This window comes from Heteronotia binoei, chromosome 10 (genome assembly GCF_032191835.1).
Source record: "Heteronotia binoei isolate CCM8104 ecotype False Entrance Well chromosome 10, APGP_CSIRO_Hbin_v1, whole genome shotgun sequence".
NCBI classification, from domain to species: domain Eukaryota; kingdom Metazoa; phylum Chordata; class Lepidosauria; order Squamata; family Gekkonidae; genus Heteronotia; species Heteronotia binoei.
In genome coordinates, this window is record NC_083232.1 from 12,272,794 (window position 1) to 12,289,029 (window position 16,236).

At 50.6% G+C, this 16,236-nt stretch overlaps 1 protein-coding gene across 1 annotated transcript in view; it reads left to right on the top strand.

Moving 5' to 3' along the window:
• DLEC1 (DLEC1 cilia and flagella associated protein) overlaps positions 1-16,236 on the top strand; it is a 97,243-nt gene that overhangs the window by 57,554 nt on the left and 23,453 nt on the right. Inside the window, 8 exon segments of the mRNA XM_060247984.1 lie at positions 962-1,120; positions 2,104-2,243; positions 4,020-4,173; positions 6,470-6,580; positions 9,496-9,623; positions 11,520-11,708; positions 12,386-12,450; positions 15,486-15,637. Coding sequence (XP_060103967.1) covers positions 962-1,120; positions 2,104-2,243; positions 4,020-4,173; positions 6,470-6,580; positions 9,496-9,623; positions 11,520-11,708; positions 12,386-12,450; positions 15,486-15,637 — 1,098 coding nt within the window.

Genomic DNA, 16,236 nt, shown 5'->3' on the forward strand with positions numbered 1-16,236 from the left:
TCCTGTTTTCTGCTGTGGCTGACAGACGATGGACAAAGAGGACATGGAGACCAAGCTGTCACCACATTTTGAGAGCCAGCTTGGTGTAGTGGTTAAGGTTGCGGACTCTTATCTGGGAGAACCGGGTTTGATTCCCCACTCCTCCACTTGCACTTGCTGGAATGGCCTTGGGTCAGCCATGGTGGTGAAGTGAGCGGACCCTTATCTGGGAGAACCGGGTTTGATTCCCCACTCCTCTACTTGCACCTGCTGGAATGGTCTTGGGCCAGCCATAGTGGTGAAGTGAGCGGACCCTTATCTGGGAGAACTGGGTTTGATTCCCCACTCCTCCACTTGCCACTGCTGGAATGGCCTTGGGTCAGCCATAGCTCTGGCAGAGGTTGTCCTTGAAAGGGCAGCTTCTGGAAGAGCTCTCTCAGCCCCACCTATCTCACAGGGTGTCTATTGTGGGGGGGAGAAGATATAGGAGATTGTAAGCTGCTCTAAGATTCAGAGTGGAGGGCAGGATATAAATCCAGTTATCGTCTTAGTCTTCTTCTGCCATCCTTAGTAGCTGTCTTTGCAAAGGATGCCTTTCACCACTGGCTACGAACCTGACGCTTGCCACTTTTTATCTGGCCTGGCCGCCCACCTGAAGAGACAGACCGACTAACAGGGCTCCCCAGGGGTGGAATTCTAGTAGGAACTCCTTTGCATATTAGGCCACACACCGCTGATTTAGCCAATCCACCAAGAGCTTACAAGGCTCTTTTCTGTAAGCTCTTGGAAGATTGGCTACATCGGGGTGTGTGGCCTAATATGCAAAGGAGCTCCTGCTAGAATTCCACCCCTGGGGCTCCCCATCTTAATCCGCCCGAAGAGAGTTCTATTGCCGAGTCATGCAGAATATCATTTGTTGGGCGCCACCTTTTGGGCACTCAGTGCAGTTACCAGCCTGCTTATTTTGTTCCCCAATCCCCAGGGGCCTCATCTTTCCATTGACGTGCCAACATTCAATTTGGGCCTGGTGAAAGCAGGAGAAGCCGTGTTGTGCAAGTTTGAGATCTCCAACCTCAGCCAGCTGCCGGGAAGGTGGAAGATGCAGGAAAGTCCAGCTAGCCTCGCTGAAAGGAGCGAAGAGGTGTGCTACAGTAGGAGCTTCTCCAGCTGGATCATCTGTTGGACTAGCCAGCAGGGTTACCGGGTGGCTGAGCTGAGCTGGGATTTGCATGCGGGACTCTCGCAGGACTTTAATCGTGGTGTGGGTTTCTTCGTCAGTTCTGGTCTGTGCTGCTTTGGTTTATCTCCTGATTTCTGCATGCATTTTTGCAACTTTAGTTTTCATTTCAGCTTTTTAAATTCCCCCCCCCCCCCCCGCACCAATTCTCCCCATCCCCGGTTGTTTTGAGACCACTTTTACACTGATCTTTTTCTGGAAGCCAGTTTTAGTCGTCATTTCCATTGGGTGTAATTTTGTTCGTTTTCTTTCTCCTGCCCTCTCATACCCACCTCCTGCCCGCTTTCGGATGACTGGACTGTTATTATCTGCGAATCACTCCCTCTCTATCCTCCACTTTTGTTTTAATTTTTTTAAAAAATGTCTAAAATACTGATATATCGATATACTGTTGTAATAGTAGGTCAAGCAAGTTCTCTGAGTTCCCAGCTTTCATTAAAAAAATAAAGTAAGTCTCTGGTCCTTTCAGTTGTGGAGATTTGCCTTTTTCTGTATATCTGGGAGATCAGAGTAGAGACTTACTTTTTAAAAAAATGAAAGCCTGAAATTCAGAGAACTGGCTTAACGTGTCGTTAGAATGGCAAATTAATTTATCGATATTTTAGGATCAGGTTTTTTTAAAAAAGGAAGGGGGGATGCTGTGATGTCACAGATCACCACCCCTTCAAAATCTTGATTATTTAAGGCATGTGGGGAAGAAAATGAACTGGCTCCACAACTACGGAAACGCAGAGGGTGGACACATATGGAAGAGCCATGTCCAAGCCAATTCCAGTGCCGTTAGATCGACTGTCAAAAGAAATCAGGAATCAGTTGAGCATTCCGAAAAGCCCTCTGCCAAACATCTGTGTGCTCATCTGCATTGGATCTGATTTTCACCTCTGCAGGTCTCTCCGTTCACAATCGAACCGCCGCGTGGAGAACTGGGTCCCCTCGGCAGCTGCACCGTGTCCGTTTTGTTTAGATCCTATGTTTGCCAAAGCCTTCACACCGTGTTAGAGATGGAGGTGGAAAACGGGAAGGGAAGGTGAGGAAGTGAAATGGAGCAAGCCTATTCCAGTTTGAGAGCTCTTATCTGGGAGAACCGGGTTTGATTCCCCACTTGCACCTGCTGGAATGGCCTTGGGTAAGCCATAGCTCTTGCAGGAGTTGTCCTTGAAAGGGCAGCTGCTGGGAGAACTCTCTCAGCCCCATCCACCTCACAGGGTGTCTATTGTGGGGGGAGAAGATAACGGAGATTGTAAGCTGCTCTGAGTCTCTGATTCAGAGAGAAGGGCGGGGTATAAATTTGCAGTCTTCTTCTTCTATTCCATTCTACCAGTTGTCTGATGGCTGTCTGGAATTTTTGGAGGAGGGAGAAAAGAATACACAAGAACATAAGAACATAAGAGAAGTCATGTTGGATCAGGCCAATGGCCCATCCAGTCCAACACTCTGTGTCACAGTGGCCAATATATGTGTGTGTACACACACACACACACACACATATATATATATATATATATATATATATATATATATATATATATATATATATATATATATATATATATATATATACATACACATACTGTGGCTAACAGCCACTGATGGACCTCTGCTCCATATTTTTATCCAACCCCCTCTTAAAGCTGATAAGAACATAAGAGAAGCCAAGTTCAGGATAAGTTCTCATCTTATACAGGATAAGTTCTCATCCGTTTGGTGGTTTCTTGGATAGAAAATGGGATTGTTATCAGCAATGCCATTGCATGGTAACTGCAGCTGTTTGGGCTGCACACCGCTAGGGCATTTGGCGAAGGGGACACCTCTGGGCATTGTTTGGTCGAGCTGCTGTGACGTCCTGGAATGTCCCTGAACATTCTAACTGCTGAGGGTGTGAAACCACAAGCAGCGGCAAGATGAATGGAACGGTTGGGACTTACATATGATCAGAAGGCTATGGGCTCAAGAAATGTAGGATGTAATGTTTTTAATATTAAATGCAAGAGAAGCTGAACAGTAATTCACAAGTGTTGTTGCTGGCATTAACGTGTCTGCCAACCTGATAAACTGGACAACCGGATGAAGTGGGCTGCGATTCCTCAAAGCGACTGCCACACTAAAGCACCCCTCCCCCATTGTAGTCTGCTGTGCCCAGGGCTGGTGCTAAAGGTTCTGCCGCTCAAGGTAGACATCTGCGCAGTGCCTCCCCCCAGCTCCCCCAGAGGCAGGGAGAGCCAATGCTTGTGTATCGCGCTCCCGCAAGGAGTGCAGGACACAAGCCCCGGGTCTGGCTTATCAGGGGAGAGAGGGGGCACCCAGCGGTGCCCTAGGCAGCCGCCTACCCTGCTTGCTTCCGCGCGCCACCTCTGGCTGTGCCTGCTCCCCAAATCATACCTTTGGGGGTAGGGGCCAGTGGAGCCCCTGGAACACAACGGGGGGCAAAGTGGGAGGGTGTTGTGGGAGGGACACATTGGCCCAAATCACAGGCACGAAGCTGCCTTCTGCTGAATGGGATTGCTGGTCCATCACAGTCAGCGTTGTCTACTTCAACTGGCAGTGGCTCTCCAGGTCTGTGGCAGAGGTCCTTTTAGCTGGAGATGCCGGGGATTGAACCTGGGACCTTCTGCACGCCAAGCAGATCCTCTGCCACCGAGCCACCGTCCCCTTGTTCACTCATCAGACGCACGCCTCTTTCTGCTGATGGAAACCCTAAATCACATTTCAGGCGCGAAACCCCTGCGTCTTAGTTTTACTCCGGCAGACCAACGCGCCTCCTCTCTGGACTTGACCCCCAGCAACTTAATCTCTCTGTTTCCAGCCACATCCCTGTTTTTGCGGAAGTCCAGACGCCCCGCGTGTGCCTGCTGTCGAGCAGCTTATACTTCGATGAGCTCTTCCTCGGGATTCCGGCGAAAGCCACAGTCAAGCTGTTTAACCAGATGCTGCTGCCGTCGTGCTACAAATGGGGGGAGGTAAGCCGTGCAGCACCTGGGGCAGGGGCTTAAAATGGCCTCCCTGCTGTGCCAGAGGACTGCCCCCACCCACCTGAAGCCCTAGTCCAGGGGTGGCCAGACTTGCTCAATGTAAGAGCCACGTAGAATAAACGGCAGATGTTTGAGAGCTGCAAGACAGGGAAGGAAGGCAGGGAGGGAGGCAGGCAAATAGATGGGGAGGGGAAGGGAGGGAGAAGCGGAAAGAAGAAGAAGATGACTGCAGATTTATACCCCGCCCTTCTCTCTGAATCAGAGACTCAGAGCGGCTTACAATCTCCTATGCCTTCTCCCCCCACAACAGACACCCTGTGAGGTGGGTGGGGCTGAGAGGGCTCTCCCAGCAGCTGCCCTTTCAAGGACAACTCCTGCCAGAGCTATGGCTGACCCAAGGCCATGCTAGCAGGTGCAAGTGGAGGAGTGGGGAATCAAACCCGGTTCTCCCAGATAAGAGTCTGCGCACTTAACCACTATGGCTGACCCAAGGCCATTCCAGCAGCTGCAAGTGGAGGAGTGGGGAATCAAACCTGGTTTTTCCAGATAAGAGTCCGCTCACTTAACCACTATGGCTGACCCAAGGCCATTCCAGCAGCTGCAAGTGGAGGAGTGGGGAATCAAACCCAGTTCTCTCAGATAATAGTCTGCACACTTAACCACTACACCAAACTGGCTCTCTTTCTCTGGAAAGTAAGCAACGTTAACTTTAAATGCATTCTACAAGCCACTGGCTGGCTTGGCTTGGAGACATTATTTAATGGGAGAAATGCCTTCTTCAGACCAGCCAATGGGGTGGTGGGGGCTTCAAGAGCCACACAATATGTGTGAAAGAGCCACATGTGTGAAAGAGCCACAGTTTGGCCACCCCTGCCCTGGGATAACAGCTGTGAATATGAAGTTGGATCCTGCATGTCCGTTTTGCTACTTGTGGCGCTTGTCCTGACCCAAGAGCCAGGGATGGACCATGGCTCAGTGGAAGTGCCTTTGCTTTGCATGCAGAAGGTCCCAGGTTCAATCCCCGGCATCTCCTGTTAAAAGGAGGATATGGTAGATGATGTGAAGGACCTCTACCAGAGACCCTGGGGAGCCACTGCCAGTCTGAGTCGACGATACTGACTTGGATGGACCAGTGGTCTGATTCAGCAGAAGGCAACTACATGTAAGAAGGGGCCATGGCTTAGTGGTAGAGCCTCTGCTTGGCAATGCAGAAGATCCCAGGTTCAATACCCAGCACCTCCTACTAAAAGGATGATATAGTAGGTGACATGAAGGACCTCTACCACAGCTGCTGCCAGTCTGAATAGACAATACTGACTTGGATGGACCAGTGGTATGATTCAGTATAAGGCAACTACGCATGAGAATTCCATTCAGGGGAGGAGCCATGGCTTAGGGGTAGAGAATCTGCTTGGCATGCAGAAGGTCCCAGGTTCAATCCCCAGCACCTGCAGTTAAAAAGAAAAGGGCCCTAACTTGGTGATGTGAAAGACCTCTGCCTGAGACCCTGGTGAGATGCTACCAATCTTGAGTAGACAATACTGACCTAGATGGACTGATGGTCTGATTCAGTCTGAGGCATCTTCATGTGTTCGAAGCTTTTTGCGCCTTGGGAACAGGACAGTAGCAGCCAACCCAATCGGCACAATCCAGCTCCTGCTGATGCATTAGCAACTAAACTTCCCTTCTGCTGGGTCTCCGTTTCATGTCTGAACTTTGCAGCCAGCGCTGGCTGGAGAACAAGGGCAGCTGTGCTGGTCGGAAGCAGTAGAATAAAGTCAGAGTCCTTGAAGACTGGCAAAGCTTGATTCAAGGTATGAGCTTTAATGTGCACACACACTAAGGAAGCGTGCCTGCGCATGAAAGCTCATACCTTGAACAAAACCTTCTTGGTCCTCACGGGACTCAAACCTTGTTAGACTCTAATCTGGAGAGCTGGGTTTGATTCCTCCCTCCTCTTCCCCAGGAAGCCTGCTGGGTGGCCTCGGGTCAGTCACGGTTCTCTCAGTGCTCTCTCAGCTCCACCTGCCTCACAAGGTGCCTGTTGCAGGGAGAGGAGGGGAGGGAGATTATAAACTGCTCCGAGGCTCCTTAAGGTAGAGAAGAGCGGGGTATAAAATCCAACTCTTCTCCTCCTCGAACAGCAAGATTCAAATCCAGCAAGCACCTTAGGGACCGAGGAGATGACTGACAAAGACTGCTGCCCAGCAGTCTCCGCAGGCAGACTTCCCCCCTCCAGGCAGACAGACCTCTGTTGACCAGGGATTCCTGTTTGTTTTGACAGCTCCTGGGAAGTCAGGCCCCTTCCTGTCAGGTTAGCATCTCTCCAGAAAGCGGGATTTTGGGCCCAAACGAAGAGAAGGAATTTTGTCTGGAACTAATCGCTAGCACTAAGGTTAGTATTAAAAACAATTACTTCCTCTGTGGCTTCATTTGCAGCGGTTTAATGGCAAAATGCCTTTCCAAGAGTAGACGCCTTCCTTCCTTCCTTCCTTCCTTCCTTCCTTCCTTCCTTCCTTCCTTCCTTCCTTCCTTCCTTCCTTCCTTCCTTCCTTCCTTCCTTCCTTCCTTCCTTCCTTCCTTCCTTCCTTCCTTCCTTCCTTCCTTCCTTCCTTCCTTCCTTCCCTCCCCTCCCCTCCCCTCCCCTCCCCTCCCCTCCCCTTCCTATTATTATTAGCTTATTTATATTCCGCCCATTCCCCCATTTGGGGGCTCAGAGCGGAATACAACATAAATAGCGATAAAATCCCAATAAAATTACAATCACAATTTAAAAAGCCAGTTACAACCTTGAATAAAGTGCAACAGGGTAGTCCAGCATGATGCTATAACAGGATAACATAGCAGGATGGCACTAATAGCACAAAAGAGTAGCATAGCCGTACAGCAGCAAAGTACAGTAGGGGAGGCCAACCGATCTAGTAGATGGATAGATGTCCGTCGCCTCACCCCCAAACCTGGCGGAATATATTCCTTTCCCCTTTCCTTTTCCTTTTCCTTTTCCTTTTCCTTTTCCTACCCTACCCTACCCTACCCTACCCTACCCTTCCTCACTGAGATGCAAGATGGATTGCGGAGTGCAAGTCAAGTACAGTCAACAAAATGGGACATCTAGTGACCAGCGCCACAGGGCTGGGGTGACAGAAATCCAAAACCCAACAAAAGTCAGAAACAGAGCTGAAGCAAAGTATGAGCTTTTAAAGACTGTATGTTAAGGCAGGAGTCCTCAGTGTGGTTCCCGTGGGTGCCATGGCACCAGACAGCACCTTTTGTGGCACCCACCAAATGTCTTTAAACGAGTGGGTGGGGCTAGCTGGGGCATTTGTTCAGCAAGGCTTCTGGTTGGCCGCTTGAGATTGGATTGGCCGTACAGATTTTTTTTTCCGAAAGTGTTGCTTGGGCAGCAGCTGCCAGCCGAGCACAGGGATCTGCACCGTGTGACTGAAGTGAAGCTGCGGCAGTCCTTGGGCGGCTGGCTCCGCCGCCTGAAGCGGCCGTTTCGTGGCTGCAGCCACCGTGCTGTGTCAAAATTCCCGAGGTGCCCACAGGCTCAAAAACGTGGGAATGCCTGTGTTGAGCGATGTAGAAACTGCCTTGTCCGAAACAGACTTACAGTGTTTGTATGGATCCCATCCTCCCCCCCTGCCCCCCCCCCCGGGAAAACTGTCCTCTGTTTTTCTTGTGGTGTTTCAGTGGACCAGGTCCTATTCCAAACTTGTGTATAATTTCAGGAGGGGTGTGTGTGTCCTTTTACCACTTGGCAAAACTCAGTACGGTTGGATCAAGATTTGCGCCTGATTCCTGAGCTGGATAGCCCAGGCAAATCTGATTTCAATAGAGCTTGGAGGCTAAGCAGGGCAGACTCTGACAAGTGCTTGGATGGGAGACCTCCTTGGTGTCAAGAGTTCTCCTCTCTGTATCCCTCTCGCCATGGTTTTGTTGTAACAGTACTATTTGGCTTGAATGCATTCCTGCTTAGCTCATCTTGCTTTCTGCATCCTTATCTGAGGAACTTATTTATTGAAGCTATTTCTACTGACCAAGGTCAGCCGCTAATGAAGTACAGATAACCACCTGGACTCCAAGACTTGGGGGGAGTGGGTACCGCCAAAAGCCACTGTTGCTTTGTCGCGCTTTGCACTTGAATTGTAACAGTTAGGGCGAGGGGTTAAATAGAGAGGCATTGAGCTAAGATATCAGTCTTAGCGAGGATCTGGTGTACTGTCACGTTCTCAGGGTGCAGGCAGGTAGGCAGGAGTCCAAAGCCAGTCCAAGGTCAAAGTCCGGGAAGTCAAGCAGGAGCCAAGTCACCAATGCAGAATCACAAACCGGAATCAGAAGTCAATGTCCAAAAGCCAAAGGGGCAGGGTGCCAAGGAAATCAAGCAGGTCAGGATCAGGAAGGAGCGTGGATGCAAGCCAGAGAATTGACTTGTTGCTTCCACAAGGTTAACAGGTTCTGGGTGGGAGCTATATGGGCGTCTCAATCAGCCTGCTCCCTGGATGGCAGTGACTCTGCTAGAACTCAGGGCTGAGAGATCTGAAGCATCGGCGTGCCTCATGTCTTCGCTCTGAAAGTTCTTTCTGGAGCCTGCTTCGAACTCTTGAGATGGGAGGAGAGCTTGGAGGAGATTGATGGTCAACAACTGACACTGGTGCCTGGAGAGTGATTGATGGGCCAGCTGCTGTTTGTTCAGCTGAGGAACTGGCTGGCAACTCTTCCAGGTCTGTTAACCCTTCCAGCTCCTCGTCAGGGCTCATGACATGTACTGCCTTACGATACATGGAATAAACTACTGAACTGTTGACCTGAGTTGTTCCTTGAGTCGGGGTCCTGACACTTGGAATACCAGAACTGGGAGGCAGAGGCAGGCTACATCAAGTCACTTCTCTGAATGTCCTCCAGGCCCCAGTAGGGGTCGCCAGAAGTCAGCTCTCCACAGAATCAATATTATACAAAGTTAATTTATTTTTGATAGTTCGGTTGCTTATGTATATTATAGAACCAATTGTTAAACATCAGTTAGTTTTATGTAACCACGCAGTGAAGGACAGACTTTGAAGGATTGTATTAGATTAGATATAGCAATGTATCCATTTATGTTTCCACTGGTTTTCTGTTTGATTTTCAAATGTAATACTGTAGGAACAAAAAGTTGAGGGGGGAAGCTATGACTTCCAGGCACGCACGCACGCGCACACTCAATACTCAAAAAATAAAAAAGATTTGCTCCCGATGAACTCACACACATCCTACTGATATCATATCCTCCCTCTGTATTTACAGTTCTTTCCCTTTTCGTTCTTACAGGACGAACTAAGTGACCTCACCCTCTGCTGCAGGATCAGAGATATGCTGGAGCCCCTCTACCTCTCTATTTCCGGCCAAGTAAAAGGGCTGCATGTCACCTACACCATACCTTGGGATGGAGAAGAGAGGTAACAGATAGGCCTCGCTCCAGGATGGTGGGGTTTCAGGCTGAGCTCAAACATATTGCCTTGTTTTGTGTTCCTTTTCCAGTAAGCATCTTTTAAAAAAAAAATCCCTTCCCTCAACAATTTTGGGCAAAAGTGATAAGGCTCTTTTGGTAGGAAAAGCCCAGCAGGAACTCATTTGCATATTAGGCCATACCCCCTGATGTCACCATTGTTTCACACAGGACTTTTTTGTAGGAAAAGCCCAGCAGGAACTCATTTACATATTAGGCCATACCCCCTGATGTCACCATTGTTTCACACAGGGCTTTTTTGTAGGAAAAGCCCAGCAGGAACTCATTTACATATTAGGCCATACCCCCTGATGTCACCATTGTTTCACACAGGGCTTTTTTGTAGGAAAAGCCCAGCAGGAACTCATTTACATATTAGGCCATACCCCCTGATGTCACCATTGTTTCACACGGCTTTTTTGTAGGAAAAGCCCAGCAGGAACTCATTTACATATTAGGCCATACCCCTTGACGCCAAGCCAGCCAGAACTGCATTCCTGTGCTTTCCTGCTCAAAAAAAGCCCTGGGGATAGCTCAGTGCCGGTCTTCTCAGAGCAGTTCTCTCTCTTCTTTGCCCTCGCTGCTCTTGGCCTCACTCGTCCACACTGCCCTTTAATTCTGCTGGCTCTAGCAACCTGTATCTTGCCCTTCTGCCTCCCCACCCAAGCTGCTGACACGTTAAGTCACGCATGCTGAAATTGCACCTGAAAAATCATCAAAAGAAACAAAGAGCTTGCATCGTTGTTGTTTTAAATTACAACCAGAAATAAAATACATACAAAAACATAAGAGAAGCCGTGTTAGATCAGGCCAATGGCCCGTCCAGTCCAACACTCTGTACACACAGTAGCCAAAAAATCCAGGTGCCATCAGGAGGTCCATCAGTAAGGCCAGGACACTAGAAGCCCTCCCACTGTGCCCCCCCCCCAAAGCACCAAGAATATAGAGCATCATTTGCCCTAGACAGAGAGTTCCATCTGTACCTTGTGGCTAAGAGAACATAAGGAAGCCATGTTGGATCAGGCCAATGGCCCATCCAGTCCAACACTCTATGTCACATAAGAACATAAGAGAAGCCATGTTAGATCAGGCCAATGGCCCGTCCAGTCCAACACTCTGTACACACAGTAGCCAAAAAAACCAGGTGCCATCAGGAGGTCCATCAGTAAGGCCATGACACTAGAAGCCCTCCCACTGTGCCCCCCCCTCCAAAGCACCAAGAATATAGAGCATCATTTGCCCTAGACAGAGAGTTCCATCTATACCTTGTGGCTAAGAGAACATAAGAGAAGCCGCATTAGATCAGGCCAATGGCCCATTCAGTCCAAAACTCTGTACACACAGTAGCCAAAAAAACCAGGTGCCATCAGGAGGTCCATCACTGGGGCCAGGACATCAGAAGCCCTCCCCCTGTTGCCCCCCCAAGCACCAAGAATACAGAGCATCACTGCCCCGGACAGAGTTCCATCTATACCTTGTGGCTAATAGCCACTGATGGACCTCCGCTGCATATGTTTATCCGATCCCCTCTTGAAACAATTAAACAATCCCCTCATAAAACAATTAATACCTTGGCCAGGAAGGAAGGATCACTGTGGGAAAACCAAATGAAACAAAAAAACCCCTCTTCCTCTGCTGGTGGAAGATGGCAAAAGAAGGGGACAGGTGGGTCTCCCTGGGAGCGAGTTCCAGAGATTCGGTGCCACTACCAAGAAGTCCCTGTCCCAGGTTACGTTTCCTGGAATATAACAGAGCACCACACTTGCTTTTCCTCCACACCCGTTAGGGAAAACCATCCTCTCTCTGGCCACGGGACCACTCGCCACCTGCCGTCGTTTGCCTGCAGCGACTGCGAGCAGCCGTCGGAGGCCTCTCCGGAACTCCTGCTGGACTTTGGGTCGGAAGTGCCCCTGAAGGGCGTGGCCAGACGCCAGCTCATCATCACCAGCCACTCTGCGATTGACTCTCCATTCACCATCGAGGTCAGCCATTTCAGCAGCGGTCCACCTCCCTCCGAGGAACAGGGCTCTGGTTTGTAAGTGCTGGTTTGGATCTCGTGAAAGTGTTCAACTAACGGAAGGGGGGGTGGTTTGCTGGTTCCGCCCCTCCTGCAACAGACTTCCAGCTCCCTCCTCTGTGTTGTTTCTGGAGATCCTCTGTCCCTGAAGAGCTATGGTGGGGAGGTCACTTGTCATGGGAGCAGGGGACCAAGGAAGCCCCGTTCCACTGATTGACAGGGCCAGCGCGTAGGAGGCGGTCTAGGGTGCCACCTGGCCTAGGGACGCTACAAGGCGCCCCTCTCCGCACGCCCGCTCAGGTCCTGACGTTGCCCAGGCTCCCCGAAGGTCGGGAAGCCTGGGCGAAGTTGATGAGGGGGCATGGTAGCCTTCCAATTCCTAATTTCTTAAAACTCCGGAAGCCTGGGCGATGTGGGGGGGGCGTGTCAGTGACGTCATCAATGCCACCATCGGGGCACGCGCGAAAAGGACACCACAGGTGGAAGAGGGGCAGCAGAGCAAGGTTTGGCCTCGGGCGCTGGAAACCTAGTGCTGGGCCTACTGATTGAAATCTAGTTTGGTGTCGTGGTTAAGAGGGGCAGACGCTAATCTGGAGAACCGGGTTTGATCCCCCCCACTCTTCCACCTGCAACCGACTTGATGACCTCGTTTGAGCATTGCCTTTTCACTCCCCCCCCCGCCCCTCCCCATGCAGCGTGGACAAGGTCGTGGAAAAGACGAGGCGAGTGACGAGGCAGACTGCAAAGAAGAAACAGTCTGGTAGGCGGCATCTGGGAATCTTATATGGGGGGGAAAGCAGCTGTGCATGAACCACCAAGAGGATTTCTTGGCTCAGTGGCAGACCCTCTTCTTGGGTTGCAGAAGTTCTCCGGTTCAGTCCCTGGCATCTCTGGCGTTATGTATGTGACGGCATGCCCGGACATGCTGGCCATGGTGTCCTGAGCTTGAGGTGCAACGCAATAGACGGAGGATCCAAAGACCTGCATCCCGATGAGCTGCATAATTCAAACTGGCCAATCAGGAAACAGTATCAGAGGATCTTAGGTTCCGCCAATGAGGAGGCATATTCTAATGAAGGAGCCGAAAAGGGCACAATCCGCAGGATGTTTTCTGCTTCTTGGGGGCTGGGTTTCCCCTGGCCCAATTGTATATATTACCGCATTCGCTGAGCGCTTTCCAGTAGTTCATAGTCGCTTACTAAAGCTGCTGTATCGCTAAGAAAGCGCTTGATGCGCTTGATCACAATGCAAGGAGCCTCCTCATGCGTCGGACCCAGTAGTTCAGTTCAGTTCGATTTTAATACGATCAACGACCAGCACAGATCAGGGGAAAAACCACAAAAGCTAAAGAACAAAGCTAAAATAACATGAGAGAGCCAGTTTGGTGTAGTGGTTAAGTGGGCGGATTCTTATCTGGGAGAACCGGGTTTGATTCCCCACTCCTCCACTTGCAGCTGCTGGAATGGCCTTGGGTCAGCCATAGTGGTTAAGTGTGCAGACTCTCAACTGGGAGAACTGGGTTTGATTCCCCACTCCTCCACTTGCAGCTGCTGGGATGGCCTTGGGTCAGCCATAGTAGTTAAGTGTGCAGACGCTTATCTGGGAGAACCGGGTTTGATTCCCCACTCCTCCACTTGCACCTGCTGGAAGGGCCTTGGGTCAGCCATAGTGGTTAAGTGAGCGGACTCTTATCTGGGAGAACCAGGTTTTTTTCCCCACTTCTCCACTTGCAGCTGCTGGAATGGCCTTGGGTCAGCCATAGTAGTTAAGTGGGTGGACTCTTATCTGGGAGAACCGGGTTTGATTCCCCACTCCTCCACTTGCAGCTGCTGGAATGGCCTTGGGTCAGCCATAGTGGTTAAGTGAGTGGACTCTTATCTGGGAGAACCGGGTTTGATTCCCCACTCCTCCACTTGCAGCTGCTGGAATGGCCTTGGGTCAGCCACAGTGGTTAAGTGAGCGGACTCTTATCTGGGAGAACCGGGTTTGATTCCCCACTCCTCCACTTGCACCTGCTGCAATGGCCTTGGGTCAGCCATAGTGGTTAAGTGAGCAGACTCTTATTTGGGAGAACCGGGGTTTGATTCCCCACTCCTCCACTTGCACCTGCTGGAATGGCCTTGGGTCAGCCATAGTAGTTAAGTGAGCGGACTCTTATCTGGGAGAACTGGGATTGATTCCCCGCTCCTCCACTTGCACCTGCTAGCATGGCCTTGGATCAGCCATAGCTCTGGCAGAGGTTGTCCTTGAAAGGGCAGCTTCTGTCAGAGCTCTCTCAGCCCCACCCACCTCACAGGGTGTCTGTTGTTGTGGGGGAGGTGAAGGAGATTGTGAGCCCCTCTGAGACTCTGAGATTTGGAGTGGAGGGTGGGATATAAATCCAATATCATCATCATCCTCTTCTACATACAAAATATTTGAATATCGCATAAGATAATAGTAGGAAATAGGGTATATAAAATAGCAATTAAAATTTGGCTTCAGAACATAATATATCAGGGTAGCTCTCCAGATGTTTTTTTGCCTACAACTCCCATCAGCCCCAGCCATTGGCCATGCTGGCTGGGGCTGATGGGAGTTGTAGGCAAAAAAATACCTGGAGAGCGACGGTTGGCCACCACTGCAATAGATTATTGCAAACTTTACGTGAAAAGAGTCCTGCCCAAGGACCTGTAGTCTGTGGGTTCACTCCCATAAGAAACTTCCTAGTGCCCTCGAAGTCAGGAAGACTGGTATGGGCCTGAAATCTGCTTATTAAAGGGACTAATTAACCTCGCCCGTATCTCCTGGTAAAAGTGGCACGAGAGGAGAACATGTTTGACAGTTTCGATGGCCCCTGCTCCACAAGGGCAGCCCTCTCATTCGTAGGGATCTTTCTATAAAAGTAAAGGTGCAAGCACCGGTCCTTTCCGACTCCGGGGTGACGTTGCTTTCACAGCGTTTTCACGGCAGGCTTTTTACGGGGTGGTTTGCCATTGCCTAGCGGCCCTGTCGCACAGAGTGGGAAAGCAGCAGCACTGCAGTACTGTGGTCTGAACTCTGCTCACGACCTGAGTTCGATCCCGGCAAAAGCTGGTTCAGGTAGCCGGCCCAAGGTTGACTCAGCCTTCCATCCTTCCGAGGTTGGTCAAATGACTACCCAGCTTGCTGGGGGGAAAGTTTAAAAGTCTGGGGAAGGCAATGGCAAACCACCCTGTAAAAAGTCTGCTGTGAAAACATTTGTGAAAGCAGCGTCACCCCAGAGTTGGAAACGACCGGTGCTTGCACAGGGGACCTTTCCTTTCCTTGCCATCGCCTTCCCCAGTCCTCTACACTTTCCCCCCAGCAAGCTGGGTACTTATTTTACCGACCTCAGAAAGATGGAAGGCTGAGACAACCTGGAGCCGGCTACCTGAAAACCCAGCTTCTGCCGGGGATCGAACTCAGGTCGTGAGCAGAGGGCTCCGACTGCAGTACTGCAGCTTTAGCGCTCTGCGCCACGGGGCTCTTCAAACCCAGTATTTAACATCCGGTAAAAAGGACGCCCTGTAAAAAGTCTGCCGTGAAAACGTCACCCCAGAGTCGGAAACAACTGCCGACTACCTTTACCTTTTAAAAAGGACCAAGTGGCAGGTGGTGGGAAAGGCCTCTCCCTGAGACACTGGGGAGCCACTGCCAGTTTGAGTAGACAGTAGCACCAACCTTGCTGGACCAAGGGTCTGATCAGTAGAAGGCAGCTTCACAGGTGTTTGAGATGTCCTTTGGAAGAATCCCATCGCCCCCTTGTCCTGCCTTCTCTCTGCTCTGCTCTTTCAGCCTTCAGAGCCGCCCTGCTGTCTCCCAGGAAGGGACTGGCGTTCCACGTGCAGCCCTCTGCGGGAATTCTGAAGGCCTTCCAGGAACTCACCGTAGAAATCACGGCCTACAACGACATGTGGGGAGAGTACCGGGACGATCTCATCTGCAAGGCAGGTGGCGCAGCATATTCAGCTCAGGGCTTTTCTTTGAGCAGGAACCCGGTTCCAGCTGGCTTGACATCAGGGGGGTGTGGCCTAAGATGCAAGTGAGTTCCTGCATTGGGGCCATTACAGAGAAGGCTCTGGCTCTGGTTTGACCTGAGCCTGGCCTCCTTAGGGCCGGGGATTGAAAGTAGATCTTGTGATCCGGTCTGGATCACAAGATCTACTTTCAGTCCCCGGCCCTAAGGAGGCCAGGCTCAGGACAAACCAGAGTCAGAGCCTTCTCTGTAATGGCCCCACGCTGGTGGAGTGAGTTGCCGGAAGAGGTCAGGGCCCTGCGAGAGCTCATACAGTTCCGTGGGGCCTGTAAAATGGCACCCTTCCACCAGGCATTTGTAAACTAGACTGCTGGCCACTACAGTTTTTAGGCAACATATGGACTACCTTTTGCAATCTGCTTTATAGCAGCAGTGGAGAGGACAATCTAAGATCTGCCTCACAGAGAATCATTAATCTGAAACTTAAGATCATAGCACCAAAATGTCAATTATTCTGTGTTTTTAAACTGTTTTATGGATTTTATGTCCTATTGCAGGGGTGGCCAACGG